The sequence below is a fragment of the Podarcis raffonei genome, chromosome 1, assembly GCF_027172205.1.
Source record: "Podarcis raffonei isolate rPodRaf1 chromosome 1, rPodRaf1.pri, whole genome shotgun sequence".
Taxonomy (NCBI): Eukaryota; Metazoa; Chordata; class Lepidosauria; order Squamata; family Lacertidae; genus Podarcis; species Podarcis raffonei.
Window position 1 is genome coordinate 36315517 of NC_070602.1, and position 27662 is coordinate 36343178.

The 27662-nt window shown below is 42.7% G+C and overlaps 1 protein-coding gene across 5 annotated transcripts in view; it reads left to right on the plus strand.

The window, feature by feature from the left end:
- The first annotated feature begins 773 nt into the window (after positions 1-773).
- PRKD1 (protein kinase D1) overlaps positions 774-27662 on the plus strand; it is a 98630-nt gene continuing 71741 nt past the window's right edge. For 2 of the 5 annotated variants that reach the window (XM_053381195.1, XM_053381184.1), the window contains exons 1-2: positions 774-899; positions 2525-2713. In XM_053381195.1, the coding sequence (XP_053237170.1) occupies positions 882-899; positions 2525-2713 (207 nt within the window). In that variant the 5' untranslated portion in view covers positions 774-881. Of the gene's footprint in view, positions 900-2113; positions 2714-5179; positions 5347-27662 lie in introns of those variants that run through there. The other 3 variants (XM_053381173.1, XM_053381217.1, XM_053381206.1) reach the window with 3 other exon arrangements.

The following is a 27662-nucleotide window of genomic DNA, read 5'->3' on the forward strand; positions in this document are numbered from 1 at the left end:
TGGACTTTAGCCCACCAAAGCTTATGCTATAATTTTTTTGTTTTGTTTCTAAAGTGCTACAACACCATGGAGGGATCCGCACCATACATTTAAAGCACATGTATATCACTTTAACTGTCATGGCTTCCCACAAAGAATAATGGGAACTATAGTTTCTTAAGGGAACAGGGAGGGATCACCTAACAACTTTCAGCAGCTTTAACAAACTACAGTTCCCAGGATTTTTTTCCTAGAGGCAATGACTGTTAAAGTGGCAGTGCTTTACTTTGGGGTAATGAATTGGAAGGTTTCCATACTCCTTCGAGTCTTATTCTTTGAAGATGGGAGTACAGAGATGTGTTTTGCATTTTCTCTAATAACGGGAAGGCAAACTCTTCTTTCTTCCAAGAGATGTAAAAGAGCTTCTGCTTAGTAAACGACATTCACTAGATAGGATGTTTTTTCATGTTTGGTAAATAGAAAAATGACAGGTGGTGGGTGGGATTTTCCCCCTGATTATTCTTCACTCACAAATAAATCACTGAGGAGCAGCAGCAGCAGCAGCAGCTCAAATGAGAGACACAGCAGTCAGCTAAATAGATCCATAGCTCTGTGTGGTGACAGCTTCCTCCCTCTCTTTATCAGCATGTGACTGGCTCTTGGAGAAGGGGGATGGCACCACTCACTGCTACTCTGCTGGATGGAGACAGCTAGAAAGAGTTGGCTGACAGGTTTAAGCTCCTACTTACATGCAAATCATAACCCAGCCCAGAAGCAGTCACAAAAGCAGGAGGGATTCACAGAGTTTCTTCAGGCTCTCCCAGCTAGCCTTGCTGTTATCTCTCACTAATACAACAGGAACAGCAGCAGCAGCAGAGGTGGAAGGACCAGTTACAGCTGGGATGAAGGCAGCTTTGAAGGTACAGAGTGCTGATTTAAAGGGATAAGGGGAGCCTGGCTGCAAAGTCTTCAATCTTGAGAGGGGTCCAAAGAATTGTGGAAGGAAGGCAAAATTGAGGGTTGTGTTTTTTTTAATGAAAATACTTATGGCTGGGTGGTGGAAAGGAGATGAGGCAGAAGTATATAAACAATGGACCTGAGTGCCTTGAGAATGAAAGGCACAGGGGTGCTGAAGAAGGGTTTTAGACTTTGGGATGGCACACTCTGAAGGCCATGAAGGGTCACAGGGAGAAAGCTATAAGGAACTGAGTCCAGGTGTGTGAGAGAGAGGTAGTAAAGAAATGGGTTCACCCAGGTCAGCGGGATGACTAAGCTTGCAATATTAAATACACTTTCTCTGGATTAAGCCCCATTGGGACTTACATCTGAATAAATATTGAATGGATTGACTGCCAGCGCAAGTGGAAGCAAGTTCCAATCAACATGCTAAGGACGGAGCGTAACTGTAGGCACAGTAGCAGTCCTGCTGCATGAAAACATGTCTCACTGAACTCTGAGGAAAAGGACCCAGAATCGAAACGTTATCTCCAAATGTTTTCTAGGAACTATTGCATGGGAACATTGCAAGTGGAATCTCACGAGTATGGAGGAAGTCTTGGGTGTTAGGGAGAAACTTTATTTATTTTTTAATTTTTTAATGGAATGAGAAAGCTATGTAGGAAGTTGGGTGAAGAGTAAAGGGAAGAAAATAGGGTGGTCAGCTTCTTCCACACTAGGGCTCTTGAACTTCTAACAGCAACCAGATACCCAGAGAGACCAAAGCACCACAGGTGAAGTTTTCTCCTTCCTACCAGGATCAGCTTCATCTGCTCAATTTGACTTTCCACAGAGCCCTTAAAAGCCACAAGAGCCCCGCTAGGGGACAACCCCCCCCCAAAAAAACCCCTCAGAAGTTGGCAACCGGCCGTGACATCCGGCTAGGCCACGGACAAGGCTGCTAACCAGCGCTGGATGCCTGTCTAGGCAAGGGCGACCCTTAAAGTTACGCGCCCGCTCCTGCTGCGCGCGTTTGCTTGGAAGGGAAGCGCAGGCAAGAGCAGCCGGCGGTGGGGTGCGGGAGGCGAGAGAGTGAGAAACGGCGGAGCGGGCTCCTCAGGGAACGGCGGGCCGACTAAGCCTCGGGCCACCTGGCAGGCTGGGCCGCTGCCCCGTCTCCTGCCCCGCCACCCGGGCGCCGCCGGAGCTGCTGCTGCTCCTGAAGCCGCCGGGTGGCGGCGGCGGCGGTTCTGGCGCCTGCTTTCCCGCCCATCCTCTTCTCCCCCTCAGAGCGCGCTTGACCGCCCAGTGGCCGCTGCCGCCTCAGGGACTCCGCGCTTGGGAGTCGGAGGGTGGGGGAGAAGCTGCTGTTGCCGCTGAGGCGGCGCCATCCCCACCACGCCTGGCCGCCCTCCTCCTCCTCCTCGGCATCTTTCCTTCGTCTCACGCCGCCACCCCTCCCCACCCCCGCCATTTTCAGCCGGGAAGCGGAGAGGACTTTGCAGAAACCAACTTTTACCGGCCTGCTCTTGCAAACTCCGCCTGACTTTCTCCCGCTTTCTCTCCCCCCCCCCCCCTTTGCCTCTTCCTCCCTCCGTGCTGCGGGAAGTTGTCGATGAGCGCCCCGCCGGTCATCCGGCCGCCCAGCCCCTCGCAGCCGGGCAGCGGCGGCGGCGGCATCTCCTTCCACCTCCAGATCGGCCTCAGCCGGGAGCCGGTGCTCTTGCTGCAAGACTCCTCGGGAGAGTTCAGTCTGGCCCATGTCCGGGAAATGGCTTGCTCCATCGTCGACCAAAAGGTGAGGCGCCTCCTGTTGGGTGGGTGTGCTTCTTTCCTTTCTCCCTCCGTCTCTCGCCTCCCCCCCCCCAAGCCTTTGGATTGTTGGGATCGAGTGCCTCTGAGCGTGTGCAGAATGCCTGCCGATCCTACCCTGGCAGCTGTCCACACGGGTTTTGGTTTTTTGGGGGGAGGCGGAGTAAAGCGACAAGAAAGCGTTAGTTTCAGAGAAGTCTACACCCCGGGGACCTACTATTTATTTTGGAAATGCGATGGTGGTCTCAAATGCACGTGTGACTACAGTCCCACCGCTTTGTCTGCTATGAATTAATTGATCCGAAGATCCCAGGGCGGGTTACTGCATTGCAACTCATCCTTCAACTCATCCTTCCCCCCCCCCCCTTATACTTTTCGTTGCAACTTGTGCTCGTTGCGTCTCTGCAAGGTTGCGATTGCTACACGCGGCGGCTGGTTTCTTTTAACCCCCCCCCCCCAATTTAACAGAGGTACTGCTCCCCACTCGATCTCCTCCCCAGGGTTTTGAAAAAGCGGGGAGTTTGGAAAGAAGACGGGGAGGGGCCGTTTTGAGGCAGGGGCTCCCCTGCAGCTGTCTAAATAATAGCAACCCGGCCCCGCAGGACCCGCTGGGGAAGGAAAGTTTCCACTTTGCAAGCCAGAAAACAAAACAAAGTCGGCACGCTTGGTAGGCTGAGCTCAGGCCAGCAATTCGACGCCCGCAAGCCGGCGCTGGGGCACGTGGGATGCCAGCTCTGACCTTGCGGACGGGAGCTTACCCGGCCTTTTGGTTATGGGGAGAGGCAGGCTGAAAGGTGAGGAGGGTAGGATGGCCGCAAGGAAGGGTGCTAGGCACCCAGTCCTGAACAAGTTTACTCCATCCCCGCCCCCCGCCAAAGAATAAATGTACTGTACATAGAATTGCAGCCTTATAACTCATTTTTATGCCCGCCTGCTCAGAAGTAAGCACTGTTCAGTTCAGCCTTAAGTTGCAATCCTGTTTACAGCTTACCTAGGTGAAAGTCCCCTTGAACTCACATGGGCTTTACTTCTCTGTAGGCAAATAGATAATATGGGCGAGGAATTTTTATACTTCACACACTTTTCAGCCGTCTTGCTCATTCCTCAAGTGAACTGCAGACCTTAAAGTGCTGTCACACACTTTCAGTGTCCTTTTCTTATTACTACCTCCCAACACTTCTTAAATGTGCTCTGCCCTGTTTTAACCCCATCCCCTCCAGTGTCAAAACTTTGATATCCCCTCCCCATGCATGAGTCAATTTGCTGTCTTTTAGTGAATACTGTAAAGCAGGGCAGGGAACTTGTAGTCCTTCCATGGCTGCTGAACTCCAACTCCCATCAGCCCCAGCAAGCATGGCCAATGGTAAGTGATCATGGGGGTTGTAGTGCAGCAAATATCTGGCGGGCCACAGGTTCCCCAGCCCTGCTGCAAAGTTTGAATGGGAGATGTGTATCTGTAGATGTGTGAGGCATACACTTGACTGAGGAAGAGACTAGTCAGAGCTCACAACCAGCACACTTGTGGAGTGTTCATTGTTATTTATACCATTTCCACCAAGTAGACCTGTGTGTGCCTTACATGTGGTTTCCAGGTGGTCTCTCATCTAGGGCCAACCCTCCCTTACTGCAAATTGCAAAACAGAATGGTTCTGCCATCAGGCTATTTTGTTGGTAGGCTTGACTCTTCCCCTTCAAAAACGATGATATTTGCTTCAGGACATGCAGTCACGCAGGAAACCTTCAGGGACAGTCTTACGGCATGAGCTAATTTCAACACCATAATATTCAGGTGTGTGAAAGGGACCGAGAAGGCAGCAACTGATGGAGTCTGTTGGCTATGAAAGTTTGGCTTACTAGAAATCAGGGAGTCTAGGGGAGCACCAAAACCAGCACACTCACATATCACTGTTTGCTGAGTTTTTGCCATCTTGGCAAACTGTCATTTGTTTCCTATATAGTTCAGTTTCCTTCCTGCTAAATTTCTGTCTTTGTACCTTCTTTTGGGGGGGCAGGGGGGAGGTAGGTCATGATGCTGCCAAATAGTAATAAAAGTCCTGGATTTCTAATTTCTCGTGTGCAGCTGTTCTTTTTAATATCCCTCTAATGATAGTGTGTCATGATGTCAAAAGGAACAAGAAAATCTGGTCTATAGACAAAATAAACTGTAGAGTTTAGTAAATTCTTATGTCTATGCCATGCACCTTTTTAATATTTCTTGAATAAACCAGAAAGTTGGATATGCAATGGACAGTAGGTTCTTATATACTCTGATTTGACCAGTGCATCGTACAATTTTGTATAGCTCACTGTGTGTGTGTGGGGGGGGGGATATGCCAGTCAGATACAATGCTTAGACAATGTCCCACCTTATTTTACTCTTACCTATGTTAGCCATGACCTAAATTGCCACACTCTCTTCCTGTTTCATAGATTTATTTGTTTGCTTTATTAGGAGTCAGAGCAGGATAAAAAGAGTTCAGTCCCTTTGTAGCAATTCGGTAAAACTGAGCGGTGGTGATTTGCTCAAGGCCATCAAGTGACCTTCATGGCCGAGTGAGTGTTTGAACAGGGACTTCCCACATCAAAGCCCAACGCTCTGTCCAATATTCTACACTGCCTGTAAGTAGATGGGGTGTCTGTGTGGGTAGCTAGCTATATATAGTTTGCAACTTTTGAAGCAGAGCTGAGTTAGTGTTTCAGCATACTCTGCAATGAGAAAAGGGGGAAAGAAAGAAAATCAAGTAAAAGGTTGATGTGAAATTGCAGGATGGCGGGGTGAGGAAAAAGATGTCTGTGTACTGTTGTTTTTTGACCTTCTGTTTAAATTGCATTTTTCTAGCAGCAAGCTGTTGTGGGTTTGAACACTGGGGAAATGTGAAATCGAGCAACAGAAACAGTACTGCAAGGAAAGATATGCCAATGCTGCATAACAAATCAGTGCCGACTGCGTATCTATTATGTGGGGGGGAAAATGACAGCCCGAAAATCTCTAAGGTGCCAAAGCACTTCTAGTCATGGAAAGTTGTGGAAAGCTATTGGAAATCATTACTATGCCCTAAAAACATAATATCCTGTTTGGTTAGATAGATGTATGATGAAAACAGATATTCTTGTTCCAGGCAATCACAGTTCCAAGGAGCAGTCATGCAAGTTTCACATGCTTTATGGAGTTTTGATTTTAACATTTTGCTGGGAGGGGACACCTCCTAGCCACATGCAGATGATTCTGTTAACCGAAGGGTGGAGACTGAAACTTTTTAGATTGTGGAGGGGAAAATGGCAGCAGCACAAATATGGAACTTATGTGTACTTGCTGCCTGTTTTCTTTCCTACTGGAAAGTTTTTGCCTGAAAAGGCTCAAGCAGGATCCAGGGTATAAGGTGTGGGATTTTTGGTATCACTGTGCCAAAACCTGTCATCCCAATTTATTGAAAGCTTCCTCCATGAAAGAGGTTCCTGTTCTCCTGCCATATTCACAAGGTGCTTTAGATTTTTGGGGGGATGTGTATGTATAGGGTTCAGCTCACCTTACCATGGCGAGGTAGCCAAAGTGGTTTGTGTGTGTTCCTTTCCATGAAACATTTATCCCAAGCTCTTCAACCTTCCCAGCTGCCTGTACGTACTGATCTAAAAAAAAGGGAAGAGTTGCCTCATGTTGCCTTCCCTTTAATTGAAGACTGGGAAGCTAAAGAGGCTTAATACCAAGCTTCTGGGATTGGTGCACTCTCTGATTTCATAGTTAAGAGAAGTCTTTACTTTGACTTTGACAATCCCTCCCCCCGCCCCGGTACTCACTAATTTCTTTAAAAGGTTACTTTAAAAAATTACAATGAAATAACAGGGATATGGTAGATGGCCTCCATGGCTTCCTACTCTTACAGAAAAGCCCAGCCAAGGCTGTTATGAAGTTTTCAGGACATGTGAGCACCTGGGGAGGCTGCAGAGCACAAACTACTGAAGAAAGAGCACTTGCACCATCCCTCAGCCACAGAGCAACATAGGAAGCTGTCTTATACTGTCCACGTAGCTCAGCCAAACTGACTGGCATTAATTCTCCAGGATATCAGACAGGGAGTCACTCCCTTTCCTATCTGGAGATGCTGGGGATTGAACCTGCATGCAAAGCAGATGGTGTACTACTTAGCTATGGCTCTTCCCTAGTTGTTCCTACACTGGTTTTCAGTGTTTAGTCTGCTTCTCTAGGTCCTGCTCCCCTCTTTGGTCCTCATCTCTGGAATGCAGAGTTACTGGCATTATGAAAAGAAAGGGCTAAGTTTTCACCTTCTAGGTGGTAAAGTGATAGGAGTTGTGAGAAGGCAAGGTAAACAGCACATTCTCTTGTTCTGACACCTGCGGTGTGCTTAGCATGCTTTTTGATGCTTATGAAAAGCTTGTTCTTGGGGGACAAATTGAGCTTGGTGCCAATGGCTGTGATGATAAGTGTGTCAGGTCCCAGGCTGCCCTGGACAAAAGGGATGTGAAGGTAGGCAGGAGTCTTTCAAGTGGGCTGGTGCTGAATTTCAGCCTGGGGAATTGGCAGGTGACCTCTGTGCATAATGAGGGTAATTGAATAGCACTTAGTCAGCAGCCTGAACTATCTAGTTATAGAACCGCTGAAGACAAAGATGCTGTAACACTGGATAGAAATCGTTACCTGCTTTGGAACCAAAGTATGCAGCCACTATATTTTGTATTTAATTTGTGATTTTGGAAAAATCCAAAATCTTGTGACTGACTGGTTCTATGAAGCAGAGGAGGACATGCTTAAGGCTTGTGGGATCTGCTTTGTGTTTTTCTAGAACCATGAGATTAATAAAATGGAGCCTTGTGCAAAAGGTATACATTTAGAATTAAATAATATGGTGTCTCTGAGTGCTGCTGAGCACAGGGACTCCGGGCTGATGTAATCCTGTTGATTTCCCTGAATCTTTCATGGTCTTGATCCTTAAACTATGGTGTCCTTCTGGAATAGGGTAGGGGTACTGTACTTTGAAATTCAGTACCTTCTGGAATAGGGTAGGGGTACCATACTTTGAAATTCAGTACCTACTTTGCTGAGAGTTTCTAGAAGGTTCATCTGAGATATTGCTGTTCCTCCTCTTAGAGCCCTTGATCTGTACCATGTTGCTTAATATCTAGATGAAACCAGTGAATGAGGTCATTTTGAGGTTTGGTGTGGGTTTTTGTCATTATGTGGGTGACATCCATCTCTGTCTCCCTTTTCCATCTGGACAAGGTGATGCATTCTCTGTTTTCTTCATTAAATGAAAATACTCGGTTGCATTTTAATAGAAGCTTCTGGTTTGCATATGGTTTCTATTTTCTAGTCCCCCAAATGTTGGCAGATTAATTTGTGCATTGTGTATTGTTACAGGAGTTTACCCATAATTTTAAAACCATGTCGTGAGTTGGAAATGGGTTAATCATCCCACCCACCCCCTTCTTTCCCACTCTAAATTGCTCAATTCAAAGTTCTTGCATAGAAAGAAAATATGTTTGTTTTTGAACTTGGATACTTAGGTATATTTTAAAAAATAAAAATGAAGAGAATTGTATGTTGTGTTAAATCTAAGGATACAATCCTGTGTAATAATAAGACTAAGAATAAGAATAGGATGCAATCCTATGCACTTGAATACAGTGTCCTTTACTCGTGCAGTACCTCAAAGGCCACCTCTCCCCACATGAACTGCAGACCCTCAAGAACCACTTTCCCCCGTATGAACCAACCCAGATTCAGCAATCATCAGCTGAGGCCCTTCTTTGTGTGCCACCTCCACAAGAGGTCTGGAGGGTGGCAACATGGGAATGGGTCTTTTCTGCAGTGGCTCCCTGTTTGTGGAATGCTTTGCCCAGGGAGGCTTGCCTGGCGCCTTCCTTACATATCTTTTGGCGCCATGCGAAAATGCTTCTCTCTAACCAGGCCTTGGGCTGATTAATGTCCAATGGCCTTTTAAATGTGTTTGTGAGGAGATTATTGGTTTGTATTTATATTTGTTCTATTATATATTCTGTGTTCTCATTTTGTATTTTTATGTTGTGAACAGCTCTGATCTTTGGATGAAGGGCAGTATACACATGTAATAATAATAAAATACAGTACTTCAGTGTAGCTTCTGTGAAATACAATGCAGACACTCTTAACAAGACATCTAAGTAATCGGCATAAGTGTTCAAGAAATAAATTCTAATGGGGAAAGGTGGGAATGATCTAGAAGTGGGATAGTGCATCTTTAATGATGTGCTAACTTTTGTATGAAAAAAGTAAGCACACAATCTATAGAAGATCACATGATAAAACTGCCTCTCTAGAAGGGTTCCGAGTTTCTTAGTTCAGTGTAGGTTAAACTTTGTAGTTGGAATTGTATTTTGATATGTTATAGGAAGCCAGTGCATATTCTGCATAGTTGATACAATGTGATTCCAGGTATTCTGTATTCTGAAAAATGATGTCACATAAACTTGTATCGCTTGTAAATCTGTAAACGTTTTGTGAATAAAACATGGTTGTGTGCTGTTTCCACAGGGAAGTGTCATACTTGCTCACACATATATTTTAAATCTGTACTACAAGTGATTATGAAGTTAATCTGATTAGATTTGCACTGCAAGGATCTTCTGACAATTGTTCTTTAAAAAAATTCTTAACAGAAGATGAAAGCATCTAGGAAAAAATTGCTAAACTTCAATTAGTTATGCTAAATTTCCCACCTATTTTCAATGTATCATGATTAATCCCAGAGTATGGTTTTACAGCTTAATTACAATATCAGTTACCTATAAGTAAGTTCCACTGATTTCAGTGGCTTTGGATGTAAGAAATCCAGCTTTATATCCTACTGTTGTCTGAAGCTCACTGGGTAACTTTGTGCAAGTTTCAGCACAACTTAACCTAACAGGGTTATATTGAGGATAAAATATACCCCCATGTAAACTGTTGGAGGAAGATCAGTAAGCTTGTGTCTTTTGAAGTTGGTTGGGTTTTAGTGTTTAAGCTTGCATCTTTCCCCCTGACTTGTTCAGGAATAAGTGCTTTTAATCATGTACAAAATTCCTTCCAATGAAAAGCAGCTACTATCTCACGATATGCAATGATGGAACAATAACTTCCATATGAAAGAAATATGGGCTTCAGACTAAGTAAGCCTCAGCACGTCTCATTTAAAAATTAAGATGTATTAGCATAAGTTCTTGAACCCGTAAGTTTTTGAAAAGGACAGCACACAATCCTATTGCTTTCCTATGCTATGATTTTGTTATTGTTTTGCTATGTTATAAAATTGTTGCAATGTTATTCTTTTGCTACGTTGTTGTGAAATTTTTGTAGCGTTTCTTTGAAATGCATCCCTGTTTCTTTGTTGTAAGCCACTTTGAGCCTGATTTTGCATGTGTGTGGAAAAGCAGCGATATTGGTCTTTACAGTAACTCAACAATTTGACTTGACCCCCGAAGATGCACTCTTCCATTTTGTCTCCTGAGACAGATGGATTCCAACCTTCTGACTTTGCAGCTATTGGGCAGTTTGTCTGAGCCCCAAAGACAACAGTTGCACCTTTGCAGAAAGACACAGCTGCTAAGCTTGGGCTGAGAGACCAGCAGCCCATCATCTCTGACATACGGATATGGCTATGTTGGGGGAAGGAGAGAATTATCTGACTGCATCCCAGCTGGAGTCATTACCTGACTTGTTCTGCATGGTTCCCTCCTGCTTCCTGAGTCTGAAGTACCAAAACAAACAAACAAACATGATGCAATTGTCTTTAATTGTATGCCTCCCTTCTTTATTCAACCTCCTATTTGATCAGGGGGCCTCCAACCTTCAGCCCATAATGCTAGAGATGCCACTGAAGAGCAACTACAAATATGAAAAAATAACACTAAGGATGTTTGTGTACCATAAAGCCCTACTTAGATGTTAAAAAGTGACTTTTGAAGGCCACAGGAGACCTATGAGTTCATAATTAGATATCTACCTTTTGGTTATTCACATGGACAAACCATTGCTGGTCTGGGAAGTTTCTGGCATGTGTGCCCAGTGTTCAAGTGTTGGTGGACAGACTGCTGCTTCTATTTTGGTCTCCTGGCACTTGGGAATTCAAATACTGACAGCAGGGTACATTTGGCACACTTGTTTGAGCCATATGGAACAATTTGCTCTGTGTACCCGGATTGTGATGCCCATGCTTTTTGCTTGTGGCATAAATGCCTTGGTTTTGTGTGTGTGTGTGTGTGTGTGTGTGTGTGTGTGTGAGAGAGAGAGAGAGAGAGAAGAAGTTTAAGGCAAAAATCTTAACCTCAAGGCCTCCTTTCCTACTTTAAATTTATCCTTGTGACTTGAGAATTGATTGAAGCTTTAGAATGATACAATAGTTTGCATAAAGTTCACTTTGTTTTGAATATTTTTTTAGGATGAGGTCTATCTAAAGTTTTTGGTATGTTACTGCTGTATGTTACATGTGTGCGGAATGACGAAGAGTGGAATGCAAGTTTTCTGAGACTCTGCTTGAGCATCCACAGTTAAAGTTTGCAACTGAAGAAGCATGAGAACCACAAACTTTGATGAGTTAGCACACTGCAGTACAGTGTGCATTGACCTGATATGCTAAAATAAACAAGAACTTCTGTTTGATCTTTTTTTAAAACAAAAAACCTTTCACAGTATGAAATGCTTTTTACATATCTGTATATGTTTATAAAGACTCTGGTGAAAGATAATTGCTAATACATATTCTTTGAGTTGTTTATCATGAAAATATATTGTTACAGAGGTTGTGCGCCACCCCGCAATCTCTGCCTGGAGGTAGGTAGCAAGATTCCAGGTGGTTCCAGGCGCTTACTCAGGGTCAGGAATTTGGGCACATCAGAGACTGTAGTGTTTTAAGATATATGGTTTACTTTACACCTATATACACCTGGGTCTAGGTGGAAGAAGTGAGTTCACAGCATTATATCTTGAGAGGGTCTTGCTCCCCACAGCAGCACAGCATTGGAGTCCAAGGCATCCCGCCCACCATTCCTGTGGCTCTGTCCCAGCCTGCCAAAATGGTTCTGCCCCACATGACCTGTGCCTGGAGTTCTGGCACCTCCTTCCCCCTTCCCAGAAAACCCCTTGCCAAGCAATTCCCACCTTCTGTGACAATTTTCCTCTGTGACACCACACCCACGTTGCCCTGGAAACCTTTCCCTCTGTTACGTGTAGGTTGTTTTTCTTGTGGATGGCTTAATGGCAGAACTATCATCTCTCTCTCTGCACCTCTGTCTGGCAGAAAAACCAGTTCAGCATACCAGCTTTGATTAAACCCCAGTACCCAAGAATCTAGAGGGGGAAATATGGCACCCAGGGATCTGGGGGGTCCCTGTTCCCCCACTAACCCATAATGATACATTTGTTATGCATTGTATTTATGCGATCATGTTCTCAGCTTATATGGTATTATATGATTATAGGCCCTATTCTGAAATTCAGGATGTTAGAGAATTTTTATGCTACAACTATCCTCCTGTCAATCACATGTCACTATGATATCACATGATTAACACACAGGTTGCCCCACTCACCTTTCAAAATGTGCAAACAGTGCTTGATTTAAGGCAGTCCCCACCGCAGGGATGACAGATCTGAGCAAACTAGAGTAACACATGACCTTCATTTCTGCTGCTTTCATTGCTGCATAAAGGACTGCATTCAGTTTAAACTGGGATGTGTAAAACTGCATCAGACTAGGACCCCTTTGTTATGAGTAGTATAAGTCCCCAGTGGTACTTGCCCAACTCCAGGCATGTTACCATCCTCGGATCTGGAACAAAGCATTTTTATTTTCCAACAACTGGAAGTATTTGGAAAAAGTGATTTTCCTAAAGTTGTGTTTTTCTTTCAGAGTGGTATGCAGATTATACATTGAAAGAATAACAGGTGCATGATTTGTTGTAAACTGATAACCAAGTGAAGTTGTGGGTAGGCTTGGGCAAGTTTCTCAAGTTAAACCGCCCTACAGGACTCTGAGTAAGAGTCAGAAAGTGCTTCATATGCTTAAAAATGCTATAGAAATGATTAAGAACGATACTTCTGTTTTTTATAGAGGATTCTCTGAAATAAGTTTTTAAAAGCCTTTGAGTATCTTCATATGGTTCTGCTCATTCATCACCTCAAGTGTAGCAAATCATCCAAGTGGCCTTGTAGTTGAAAAGGATTAAAAAGTCATCCAGTGACTTGTATCAGCACTTGAAAAATATATCTTCCAGAAAGAGAGCGATTTATACAGCAGGATACAAATGTTATACTTAGCAGACAATTGTTTGAAATGTTGCATTTTAGTCTCCTATTGTAAATAACAAAACCACTTCTTCAAGTTAAAGATTAATGAGAAACATTGCATGCAACAAGACTATGCTTGTTTGCCAAATTAGGGAAAATAGATTTTCACATTTTTTCAATCATAGTTCCAACTTCACATGGTTTTGGACAATCATTTTCCTGCCTCTTTTAATTGCATTGTCATAATACAATGAAAGAGAAAAAATATTTGTTTTCAGACAAGCTTATGTGTCAGCTCCAGCTGCTACCCTTACACTGGCAATTTACTGGGCAAAACTAGTTCTGGTCACAATGCTGGTAATTAACTAGTTTATTTCATTTTTTTTTAAAAGATATTTATTAAAATTTCCAATTTTTATACAAACAAAAAGAAAAAAGCAAAAAAGTTTAAAAACACATAAAATTCACAATACTTAGTTTTCAATGACATATTTCCCTGACCTCCTCATACCTCCCCTTCTTGTATTCCAATTCAAATTATTTATTCAGCAAATCCTTATCTCAAAGCATTACAGCTAAAAACCCCTTGATTTCTATCCGACATCATTCAACATACATTAATTTTACAATATTTCTGTAGATAGTCCTTGAATTTCTTCTAATCTTCTTCCGCCGACTCTTCTCCCTGGTCACGGATTCTGCCAGTCATTTCTGCCAATCCCATGCAGTCAATCATCTTCATCTGCCATTCTTCCAGAGTGGGTAAATCTTGCGTCTTCCAGTACTTTGCAATAAGTATTCTTGCTGCTGTTGTAGCATACATAAAGAAAGTTCTATCCTTTTTTGACACCAACTGGCCGACCATGCCCAAGAGAAAGGCTTCTGGTTTCTTCAAGAAGGTATATTTAAATACCTTTTTCAATTTGTTATAGATCATTTCCCAGAAAGCCTTAATCTTAGGGCACGTCCACCAAAGGTGAAAGAATGTACCTTCATTTTCTTTGCATTTCCAACATTTATTGTCGGGCAAATGGTAAATTTTTGCAAGCTTGACTGGGGTCATGTACCACCTGTATATCATTTTCATAATATTTTCTCTTTCATTTCCCTTTTATTTATTGCATTTATATACCACCTTTATCTTCCAAGGATCTTAAGGTGGTGTACATGGTCCTCCTCCTCCTCCCCATTTCATCCTCACAACAACCTTGTGAGGCAGGTTAGGCTAAGACATGTTGACTGGCCCAAGGTCACCCAATGAACTTCATGGCTGAGTGGGAGTTAGAGAGCGTAGTCATTCCTGCTTCCCTCCCCATCCCCAACATCATGCTTTCCATGGGAAGTTAGCTGTGTTCTGCTTGTACTGATAGTGGAGATAACAGCTGTTAAAAGCACAGGAACCCTGTTTTTCCCATGCCAACCCTAAACTGAAGCATAGGCTGCCATACTGTAGCAAGCCCCATTAAACACAGAGAGGCTTGCATCTGAGTAGACACGTGTGCCATTATACTGTAAGTTAACCATACAATGAATTTTAACGGGCTCCTGGCTTTAGGGTTTACATAGCAAGTGGCCAAGCTGCTTTGCAAAAGTTTCACATTTTGCAATTGCCATTTGGGAAGGGGATTCTTAAGATCTACCCACACTTACTGTGTAGTAGTATTTGCAAAAAATAATGTCTAGGGCAGTGTTTCTCTGCCTTTTTAAACCAATGCCACCTTTCAGCTAATGTAAAAATTCCACATGCACTTAAATCCTGGCTCCCATAATCATTTTTTAAACATTCAAATAGCTTGAAATATCATGACGTTTATCTTTTAACTTATATTGTGCTTATTTTTGGAAACATGCCCCTTGTCCCAAGATCTTCATATGCCCCCCTTGGGGGGCATGTGTTCCAGTTGAGAAGCACTGATCTAGGGAGTAGCTGATCTCAGATGAACCCACCACAGAAAAGATGCATCCTGGGTGTTAGGAAAAAAGGAAGGGCAAACTATGGCGAAAACACACAGCTCTGTAGGAACTCAGGGATGCATATTGCCTGGTGTCCAAACAACTAACTCACTTATCAATCATAGTACTGAATTCACTCATTGGCTAAAACACTTGACAGGAAGGAGTAGGTAGGTTGGCTCATTTTTCAGAAATTGATTAGAAGGGTACCAGCACTATTTGTTTCAAAACTTTCAGTCTAGGCAGTGTTCAAAGCTCCCATTCTAGGTGCATTTTGTGACAGGGAATTTCATTAGCGAGAGCAGTTTCTGAGCTCTGGGTGCAGTACTGTGCCTAAGATTTCAGATTCAAACTTCAGAGTGGAAGGAAAGGAGGACCTTTTTCTGCCTCCCGATTTCCAGCTACTCTCTGAAGACTGGAGAAGAGACCTTCTTAAGAATATTAGTGGGTGGGTAGGGGAAGGACTAGACCATGTGAAAAATGAACGTAATATTTTAGCTGTGGTTCATTCATTTTCAGCTTTGTATTCTTATAAAAAAGCACGGCCTAGACATTCCGTTGTTGCACCCATAACCTAGGTTTAAGGTACCATTTAGCTCATAGATTTCATATCTATTTCTAATACTGATTCTAGGTAGGCTAGAGACTTGCGTTTGTTTTTTTTTAAATGAAAGCTTAGCTTCTGGGGTCTCATTCTGGGGGTGACACTGGAGGCCTTCACAGGTGGTATGGCACCCACAAGCACTATCTAGTGCAGTGCTGTGACATTAGTTCCTCAACTTTTTAGAAGATTTCCCCAGCCCTGCACTTCAATCATTTTAGCTAGAAGTAGCCAGGATCCAGTCTAGGGCATTCGGAAAGCTTAAGTATTTGTACTGCTTTGTATTGAGTTCATTCTCTCTCTCTCCCTGGTCCATCAGAGATGCAGAAGGTCCACATAAGGATGACTATGGAAAACAGCCTCTTCCCCTTTTTTGCAACCAATGCTGCATGATAAAAATGCATGCATGAAACTTCTGTTATTTTGGAGGGCTAGGCAGACACATCTGTCCACACAGAATGAGTGGTATTTTGAATGTTTATGTAGCTACACACACTTTGGGGAGAAACTACTCATTTCCACATTACTAATTAACATTAGAAGGTGAAGAAATGGAGGCAGTGAGAGATTTTACTTTCTTGGGCTCCATGATCACTGCAGATGGTGACAGCAGTCACGTAATTAAAAGACGCCTGCTTCTTGGGAAAAAAGCAATGGCAAACCTAGACAGCATCTTAAAAAGCAGAGACATCACCTTGCCAACAAAGGTCTGTATAGATAAAGCTATGGTTTTCCCAGTAGTGATGTATGGAAGTGAGAGCTGGACCATAAAGAAAGCTGATCACCAAAGAATTGATGTTTTTGAATTATGTTGTTGGAAGAGACTCATGAGAGTCCCATGGACTGCAAGAAGATCAAACCTATCCATTCTTCAGGAAATCAGCCCTGAGTGCTCACTGGAAGGACAGATCCTGAAGCTGAGGCTCCAATACTTTAGCCACCTCAAGAGAAGAGATGACTCCCTGGAAAAGTCCCTGATGTTGGGAAAGATGGAGGGCACAAGGAGAAGGGGATGACAGAGGACATGATGGTTGGACAGTGTTCTCAAAGCTACCAGCATGGTGCTACTGGAAGGAAAAGGTGCTACTGGAAGGAAAAAAAATTTTGTTTTGACTACCAGCATGAGTTTGACCAAGCTGCGGGAGGCAGTGGAAGACAGGCGTGCCTGGCATGCTCTGTTCCATGGGGTCACAAAGCGTCGGACACGACTAAACAACAACATGCAGTTTCATTACATATGAGTGCAGCTACCATATTGTAACTGGAGTACATTATCTCCTTTGGCACAGTCCTCATCCATAAATGTAGTATGGTGATCTAATAAATGATTATTGGTTCAATTCCATTTTCTTGCTGTATGTGTCCAGATGTTTTTTTGGGTTACGCATTCCAGAAGGGAAGGGCTTTAGCTCAGTGGTAAAGCACATGCTTTTGCATGCCTAAGGTTCCAGATTTCCCCTGCCATCTCCAGGTAGGACTGGTGAAAACTCCACCTTCTACCCTGAAGAGTCACCATCAGTCAGGGTCAGATGGACTGATGCTCTTACTTGATATAAGGCAATTTCCAATGTTCCTGTGTCAGAGGCAGGGAACCATTTTGGCCTGACAGGCCAGATGTTGTTGATCCCCACTCCTGCAGGTCAACTTTGACAGGTGGGTGGGGCAACTCTCCAGTTAGTCTTTAGTTTCTGCAGGATTCAATATGTTTGGTTTTTAAGCAGTTCCCTCGCCTACTGAAGTTAGTAATCACTGTGTGTGTGTGTGTGTGTGTGTGTGTGTGAGAGAGAGAGAGAGAGAGAGAGAGAGAGCGCAAGCAAGAGCGAGGGCGGAGACAGGCAGGCAGGCATCAGAGTTTTAGCTAACAGATTCTTCGGTGCATTGTTATGAAGGGAGCACGAGGAATCTCTAATTTTAACAGCATTTCATCTGTCAAACCTCATCCAAATGTAACAGCAGCAGTTGAAGCATAATTGCTTCAGCAATAAAGAGGATGACATAAAGTATGCAGTGGCTGGAAGGAAAATTATGCCAAAATCACTGCAACACCCCCCCAACATCTCTAGGAGAAGTTATTGTATGATTAGAATCACATGTTGTGAATACTATTTTTAATTTCCCGTTTGACAGTGCATCTTCCACTGGAGGTGTTGATCTGGGTTGGAATCCCAGTGGGCAGCATGTTGGACATAGATGTGAAATGCCTCTTGGTTACTGGGAGAAGACTTGTTTCATAATTTCACAAGATGAATGCCTTCTTATTGCATTTGTGCAATTATCCTTAGATGGACTGTCCTGGAGATTATCCTCCCTATGAAGGTATCATTGATTTTCCTGATGATTTAGGTTGCAATCCTTTAGCCACTTACCTGGGAGTAAAACCCACTGGATTCAATAGAACATATTTCTGAATCGGCATGGTTAGCACTCTGCTGTTCTCATTTCTTGTAGTGGAAAATGATAAAAACTGACTAGTATTAAGGTTAGTAATGTAGGTCTTCCGGAAAATTTGGAACTGGAAAAATGTGCTGATGCCATAAATTGAGTGGGTTCTGATTTAGTATGTTCATTTTGACTTTATGGAAAGCACTCTGTTCTCTGTCATTGGCCAGGGAAGCGTAGGTCAATGGAAGGCTGCACCCTATGCCTCTCAGAAAGAATATCATGGCAAAGGGAAAACCAGCCTGAGGCTTACTTCCTCCATCCCTCCCAGAGCAGTCTGCTCTAACTACCAGTCTAACTGTCCTGGGACTTCATAGAAACATAGGAAGCTGCCTTACACATAATTAGACCATTGGTCCATCTATCTCAATGTTGTCTACACTAACAGGCAATGACTCTCCAGGATTCTCTCACATTTCTGTCTGGAGATGCCAGGGATTTAACTTCTGCAGATGCTCTACCACTGAGCTACAGCCCTTCCCCTTCAGAGCAGAAGAGACACATGCTGCGTCCTCAACCACTATCCAGAGAACTCTCTCTGTGTGTCGGCTGCAGGGGGAATAGGTGTGAGGGGCTGAAACAGTGGCAGCTTGCCAGTAAAATTGTGTGTGGTTGGGAAAATGGCACTGTGGGTACATATTGCACACCACTGCGGCAGGTAGACTAGAAATGAAACTTCTGTGTTTTTGCCTTTGTACCTATTAACTTTTAATCATTAACAATTGCAATTAACGTGGCAGTGCAAAAGCCCTTCTGTTACCTGCTGTGGTCTGTGAATAGGATTCATTATATTAGATTATAATTACAGCTGACTTTGAAAAGATCAAGGAGGGTTGCGTTAGTTCAAGGATACAGCTTGCCACTGGTTTGCAAGTTTTGTGGGCTGATCCCATACAGTTCTCCTTGAAAATTACTTTTTTTAAGTGTTGTTGAAACAGTCGTAGAGCCTGTGAAAGTTTAAATTTAGACCAAATGATACCTTTGCATCCCTTTCTTGTTTTTTTGTAAGCTAAGTGGCCTATGAAGGCGGTGTAAACTTGGCAAACTACTTTCTCTCGAGTTTAAATAAAAAGCCTTTTTGATATTTGAATAAAATAAAGTGTCATTTATTTGTTTGTCTATCCCGGAGACTTCAAAACTAGTCAACTCTTAAGCCTGTAGGCCAACCATGGGAAACCTCTAACACTTTGGATGTTGTTGGACTCTATAATTTCCATCAGCATAGTCAGTGCTCAGGGATGATAGGAGTTGTAGCCCAACAGCCTATGCAGGGCCACAGGTTTCCCATGCCCACTGTAGATCATTGTCAAAGATCCCCAGGACTTGACTGACCTTGGTAGCCAGGCCAAAAATTATTGGGATCCTGCCCATCCCTGGCTGTGTGCTTCTGTGCAAGATTGGAGAAAAAAACCCCTGCTCTTGTCTAGTTCCAAACTTGAGGGTGGGTGCAAGGGAATGGCAGCAGCAGGCTTGTCTGTTTGGTTATGCAGCCCTGGGATACTCTCTTCCCACCTGTGGAGCTGAGGATGGCAGCATGTTTCATTGAACAATTGGGGATGTTGCATCATCATACTGCAGCTCCCGGGTTTAGGAAGAAGGCTGGGGTTCATCACACTCTCTAAACAGCAGTGGCACACTTGCGGCGAGTAGGTACACAGAGCCATGGCCAAGAGAGTATTTTGATTCATCTGCAGGGCTGAGAGCTTGATGATATGTAAAGTTTTGTGAAAATGTGTCAACAGTTTGATTATGTAACAAAATACCTATAGATTTTTGGGGGCATACAGACACTCTCAAATTAATTACTGTATTTTTTGCCCTATAGGACGCACTTTTCCCCCTCCAAAAATGAAGGGGAAATGTGTGTGCATCCTATGGGGCAAATGAAGGCTTTCACTGAAGCCTGGAGAGCGAGAGGGGTCGGAGTTGCCGCCGGGCTCGCAAGGCTTGCAGACAGCAGCCTGCAGCCCAAAGCATGGGGTGCCCTCCGGAGGGAATTGAATAATTTTTTTTATTCAATTCCTCCCCCAAAAAACGAGGTGCGTCCTATGGGCCAGTGCGCCTTATAGGGCGAAAAATACGGTATTCAACTTAAGTGGAGTTGTAACATTATTGTTTTATTAAACAGATCTACTAGTGAATATGATTACACACACACAGTCTCTCTCTCTCTCTATATATATAGTGTGTGTGCATATACACACATATAATGCTAGTGTACTAATAGAGTAGTAACCCTAATAAATAATTAGCTTAAGCTGTGTGTGTTTGATGCAATCAGATGCAATTAATGTTTGATGTTTTACTATGTTTTTATATATGCTGTAAGTCACCCAGAGTGTCTGGGGAAACCCAGCCAAATGGGCAGGGCATAATTAATAAAATTACTACTACTACTACTACTACTACTATGTCAGGTGTCATATTGTATATGAGAACTAGCAGAGACCAAATGCTTCTGACATCAAGTCCCAGCACTTGTCTGCTTTAATTTTGGCTTCTTTTTTACATGCTCACACTCCCCACCCCCATCCCACCAAGAGCTTGCATGGTGATTGTGTGGCATGGGAAATAACAAGCCGACTTAATTGCCTTCTTTTATCTCCTTACTGAAACCAGAACTTGGGAGGGTAGGGGAATTCATCTTCCACAAAGCCCAGGTCCTGGCTTGCTTGTCTGGATGAAAAGAAACATTTATCAAACTTCCTTTCCAAGGACTTTGTTTCTGATGCTTCACTCACCCATGTTACATGAGCATCTGGCTATGGCTGAGCCTCAATCCCTGCTATCAGTCTTGGAATGCTTCAGTGGTAGAGAAGATGAGTATGTGAGCATGAACAGAGTGAAACAGCACAACGAGTCTCTACATATTTAGGGCAGTTGACATGATCACCCCAGGTGTCTTCTGCCACTTGATGGAGCCAAAGTGGTTGTCCGGTTTTCTGAGGACCTGCAGGCAATGACATGACAGTGGTGTGGCTACAGTGCTGTTGGCAGAAGAGTCTAACTGAGCATGGCCTAGAGTACTGAGTTAGGGCCTACTGTATACATGGCAGTGATAGTAGCAACGAAGCATTCTTTCCCTCCATCTTCTGCATCTGTGTAGACTAGAATTATCCCGTGGAGTTGTTCTGAGTGGTCAGAATGCTGTTGTGTCTTGCTCCACAAGGTGGTTAGGAGGACCAGTAGGTGAACAGTTTACAAGACACTTTGTAGAAAAAAAATTTCATCCATTGCAATCTAGGTGCTATAGTTGGTGTAGAGGCAGTAGGTGCATTTTGGGTCATTCCTAGTACAGAGGTGCTCCTATGTAGAAGTTACAGAAAACTGTTTGGACCCATGCTTTCTAGGCACAGGGCAAGCAGAAGTGGGGTGATCCCTTAGATGAGGGAGGTTGTCTAGGGAATTAGAGTGTGATATGACCACCTCTTTCCTGAGTGACAGAGAACACTGAAGCTGATCCAGACAAAACAGAGCTCCTCCTAGTGAGTAAAACAGATGAGTTGAAACCTTTTCCCCAATTTAGCAGATAAATCGAATAATGTACAGGCACTTATAGACCACATTGAACTATAGCACCCACAGTATATCACAGATACAATAAGGCTAATAGAGTGCTTTGTCAGGTGGAGATGGTTTGGTTTAAACCTATGGCTACCTATACATAGTTTTATAATTCTCATGTTTCACTGACAGGAGAACTTATTTTGTGATGCTAGTAGCATTCTTCTGTGTTTATTTCAAGTTGACCTGATTAGCTTGTCCTATAAAAGTGTTCAGAAAACAGTCCACATTGAGGCTTGCTGTGCATCTCCCCACCCCTTCCCCCCGTCTTCTTTTTTTTCTTTTTTGACATCTGCAGTTCATGTGACTAAATATTTGATTTGCTGAAATGTACATTTTGGATTTGACTGTCATGGTGTTTGCTCTGATATGACTGACATCTTACAAATGCCTCGCAGCAGTAATTGCCTCCAACTCCCAGCATCACATTTGAAGATATTAGTATGCATGGATGTGTGTGAAAAAGAACTGCAGCTGAAGGGGTGTGCTGTTGCTCATCATACTCTGCAACCTAATCTTGCTTTTTATTTGTTTCATGGATTGAATGAAAATGTGGAGGGAATTTGAACTAGGGTTATTATCAGTTTTGATTGCACCCATTTTTTCTTCTGCTTCTGTTAAAAAAAACAACAACCATGTATTTTGAGGAGTAATAGGAAGGCAATGGGGAGGAGGCTGGTTCAACAATATGTCAGTATCATAATTAATGAGTGGTGCTGCAAGAAAAGGTGTCATTAAACTGGAAAGGGAAATATTTCAGTGGGTAGAGTAACACACGTGATGTAGCTAGGATACATTGCAATTATATGGATATTTACAATTAAGAACTGGGTGGAAAAATTAAGAAGGTGAGCTACTAGTAGTTGGATTATTCTTAATATGTCCATACTGTTGCCATACAACTGCATAATTGAATGGGGGTACTTTATAGTGGTTATTTTGTATTCCTGCATTTGGTCGGTGAGTTTGAGTGCTGATAGAAAATGAGAAAAATGATGGCAAGTCTAGCATGGCAGGAAATTGTCTTTTTTGAAAATACTGTGTTTTGGATGGTAAAATTGGCACTAGACACTCCCTTGCAAAAAAAGAAAGAAAAGAAAATATCATTGTGGTCTGAGCTAAATGCATGTGTGTAGAGGTCAGTGTGCAGCTGTTGGTTTCTAGACCCAGAGGGTAGGCTGCACCTACTTGGCCTGTTTTGCCCACAAAACCATTGTGGCAGATCTGATAATCACTTCCCCAAATGTGTCTCTGGTTTTTGGGCTTTTAGGTGCTTTTCATGTACATCCTTATGCCCCTGAAGTTGAGGTAAGGAGAAGAAAGAGCTGGAGAGGAACTTCATAAGGAGCATTGCAAAGGTTTTTTGTGGAGTTGATGAAGTTTCAGAAAACGAATGAGTTTACTTCGGGTTTGGTCACTGAAGGGTGAATCAGCCTTTTATTTTGTATCTTACACATTTGTCACTGTTGAAAGTGATTTGCTCTTTAATATTTTAAAGTGACCTTTGAAATTTGAATCATTGTTTGTCTACAGGACTAGTAAAAAGATTTTATGTATTGTGTGTATGAAGAAAGCAGACCAGTTGGCACAAAGGAGTAGTAATATCACATTACTCCATTCCCGAGTATTCTTGCTGCATATTATTTCAGTTTAATCAGTTCCTCTGATCTACTGTTTGTTCTTCATTTGTTTTTCACCTATTGATTCCCTCCTCCTCTCCTGTGACAAAGGCTTTTGCCATAGAGGATTATTTGATAGATTTGCGCTATGCAGCTGGTGTGGTGTTTGTATTTTTGTGCAATACTTCAGAGTGCCTGTTGGGCCAGGTTCCAGTTTACAAATTTTGGAGCTTGCTGATACGATCAGGAATTCCGAGGAATATTGTTACCAGTTTTCACAGTCAAGCAATTAGACTGTGTTCCTGGAGTTTCTGTTGTCTTCAGTTGTCACCTTGGTTTTTGCCATGTTTATGTATGTGCATAGACATACTAGGCTACGGAATATTCAGGTCTGATTTGGCATTTGGAAGATTAGCTATTGCAAGTATGTGTATTACTAGGGGCTCTACCCCTTCTTGACTCACTCACCAACCCCAACTACTCCCCCAACCCTTTGCCAACCCCATTCCTCTTAGACCTTCATGAACCCACCGATTCCCCTTACAGTGCTTCCCACCCTCCCTGCAGTGCAGAGTTGACCCATGTAAAAAAAATTCCTCCTTTGCAAGCGTGTTCAAAGTCACATGGGAAGTACTCATAAACATGGGTTCCCAGAGACATGTATAAAAAGAAATATTTCTGATTTATTCAGTCATATGCAGTGGTACCTCGGGTTACATATGCTTCAGGTTACATATGCTTCAGGTTACATATGCTTCAGGTTACACACTCCGCTAACCCAGAAATAGTGCTTCAGGTTAAGAACTTTGCTTCAGCATAAGAACAGAAATCGGGCTCTGGCGGCGCGGCAGCAGCAGGAGGCCCCATTAGCTAAAATGGTGCTTCAGGTTAAGAACAGTTTCAGGTTAAGAACAGACCTCCGGAACGAATTAAGTACTTAACCCGAGGTACCACTGTAACTGCGTTGTATATTTATTTACTTTGGGCTCACAATAACGAGTATTGGGAATTTTAAATCAGGACATAACCCTGATGTGGGCGACCTTTTAGGCTCTGCAGCCCAGATCTTTATCAAAATTAGCCTCGCAGGCCAAATCTGACAGGTGGGAGGGGCTTCTCAGCTCCTCCCGATCCCTCTTCTCTCCCTGCTGCTGGTATAAACAGGCCTTCACTTGAAAAATGCTGATATTCTTCTCTTGCTTTCCTCAGGAGGAGGAGCAGGGTGGAGGTGGGGCAAAGGGGAGAAATAATCTTTCTCCCCACCACCACTTGCCACTGGACTAAGTGATAGCCCACATTTTAATATGCAGGTTTATTCTGTTGCTTACTCTGAAGGACTAGCAGGGGGTTGGAGGAGAGATATGAAGCACCCATTCCTCTCCTGCCCTGCTGCTGCTGGCATAAGTAACAGAAGTAAGTCTGTTCCCTTCACACACACACCTGCCCCACCACCACTGCTGCTGGGATAGAAAAGTGGTCCGACAAACCATTTCTGCCTCCTTGAGCAAAGGACACTCAGCTGGTTGGATTGTTGGGAGCATGCCTTGTTCTAGTGCAAAAGAGCAATCGGGAGCCCAGCTCTTAATTTTTTTCTTCAAGCCCTGCCTTTACTCACCCTACGCCTGATGTCATTAACCTTTCTCTTTTTCTCTCTTAACAATCAGAATGGTCTTTGCTGATGCTCTGTTGCAATGGCAGAACAAGGGTAACAACATTCAAACAGTAAACCAGCTGACTTTTCAGAAGTCTCCTACCCTTGTCATGCCAACAGTTTACAGCATTTGTTTTAATACCAGCAATTGTAGTATCCTTTGCCAATTCATGTACATCAATCCAGTATTTAAGGATTTCTTGCAAAGGCAACAGGTTTCCCTGTACATATTGTTAAGTGTTGCTGTCCTAATTTCCACAAATTTTGTCTTCTTTAAAAACAAACAAAGTAGAAACATTCCTTCCATTTGAAACTGGTTGAATGTTAAAATTAGAGGGTATCCTTGTTTGTGGTTGTATGTACCTTTATATCAGGAAATAGTGTCATAAGGGTGCTGTTCCCTCAGTGTAAATAAATAACACCCTTCAAATTATTCTGTTACAAGTCAATAATTTTAGAGATCTTACTAAACTACTAGGTAAGGATATAAAATCCTGACATAATTAAACTTTGCTATCGGGAAGGTTTGCAGCCATAAAAATGAAGACATCATCCAGTCTTTGTTTTATTTTTTTCTAACCCTTTTAATATCTATACCTCAGATGCTGAAGAAATAGCAGGTCGTTTTGAATTCCTTTAGCACAATGGATGTAAACCTGTGGTTATCTCAGGCAATTCTATATAGAAGTATTACGGGGGATTAGATGCATCAAACTGAAGAAATTATTACAGAGCATTTCAGCTAATGCAACTCTTAAACTCTCAAAATTTATGGCTCATAATGGTTGCCTTTTGGATATCAGTCCACATAAATGTTCTTCATGGAAATCAGTGCCTATTATTCTTGCAAGTTTGCAAAAACTTTATGAGATTGATAATCCATTTCCCCAAAACTGTATTATTAGACTGGGGAAAAATTTGGCAAGTCAACAGCCACCATTCTGGTTGTCTCTAATCCCTGTATTATACTGTAGGCTATGCTGTTTTGGAAGTTATGAGATATGCAGAATACACAATCTGGTAAATGGATCCATTCTTTTCTCTTTTGCAGGGCTTCGTACAAAAATTAGGAAAACCAGGCCCAAATATTTTCAGATTTTCTTTGTGCAGCATTTCTCTTCTTAAGAAAACAGTAATAGGCCACATTCCCATCTCCTCAACTGAAGTTGAGAAAGCAGTATTTCAGAGCTCTCAAGCAACTAAAAGGGTGATCTATGAAATCTGTAACATTACTTCAGTGGCAATTTAGAAGGGCTAAGAAGCAGATATGGGTGAAGTAATTGTGCTACAAAGTTGGCAAAGGTTGTAGGGAGAATAGTGGAGATTCCCCCACAGTGGAATAATAGTATAAACAATTATGGGCATTGTATCTATGGGCAAATTAGCAAAACATATTCATGCAAGAAAGAAACCAAAAAGTGCTAGATGATTAAGACTGTTTTATGGGAAATGGGTGTCTGTACATCTTGCTTGTAAATAACAAGCAATTGATTAAATGTTTTCCTGAGAGACATTTGCCATTCTTTTCATTCAGCTTACATTGTAAATCACTTAAGCCCCGTTATAATGATGTATTGGCAGAACAGTCCTTTACTTCATCTTTGCTAGCTGAGTTGGCAGTAGGGTGGGTTCGCGCATCCCAAGATCATCAGACCAAGCAAGCCCCTCAAGCCAACCAGTAATGTGAGGTGGTTAGTCAGGCAGCCTTCTCTAAAGGTGCACCAGGGTGCTGACATTAAAGTCAAATTCCTTCCCAGTCCTCCCCAAATGTAAAGTTGTCACAAAATTAACCACAAAATCCAGATCAGAACAGTACGGAACAAGCAAAAAAAGTAGCATCCCAGGGAGCATCCAAGTGAAATCCCATGAACCTTTTAAATATAATAATAATAATAATAATAATAATAATAATAATAATAATAATAATATTTATACCCCGCCCATCCGGCTGGGTTTCCCCAGCCACTCTGGGCAGCTCCCAAAAGATTAAAAACAATATAAAACACCAAACATTAAAAACTTCCCCAAACAGGGTTGCCTTCAGATGTCTTCTAAAAGTCAGATAGTTGTTTATTTCCTTGACATCTGATGGGAGGGTGTTCCACAGGGTGGGCGCCACCACCGAGAAGGCCCTCTGCCTGGGGGGGGGGGGCCTAACTCCCTCTGCTCACTATAAGCGGTGGAGGGACCTTTTCACAATAATGACGGCGATAAGGCAGCTGATAGGCATTGTGGCTTCTTGATCAGAATAGCCAGTGAACTTAAAACAGCAGAGATCATAACTTAATACATGTTAACATATTACTGATAACAGTTAACATTTATTTTTAAATAAAGAGAAAGGCATTTGGATTTAAAGCAATGGCAATTCACATTTTACAGCTTGAAAAGTTTTGCTAGCTAACACAAACAAGTATCCCAGACTGATTATATGCAGCTCACTACTATGACTTTAAACAAATTTAAGATTACCCTTATTGTCTAATGATATGTTTGGAAGGATGAGGTCTTGGAGATTTTTAGTCTTCCAGATGCTCAGACAATGTGCTTTAACTACAGCATTCATCGGCCAGCCCCATAACACAGAAGAATTGCTATTTTAAGATTTGTATAGTGAATGATGTGTGCAGGATGAGAAACCCACTAGCGCTTGCAATTCTGGATAGCTTGAATTAGCTAATTAAGGCCACAATCCTGTCCTCTCTGCATATATATAAGCCCTATTGAAAACTGGGACTTCATACATGTTTAGAGGATTGTAGCTTTAAAATGTATTTCAAAATTATATAAGCAGAGGAGCAACTTGTCTGTTTGAAATATTATTTCATTAATATTCTTTTAACAAAAAGGCCC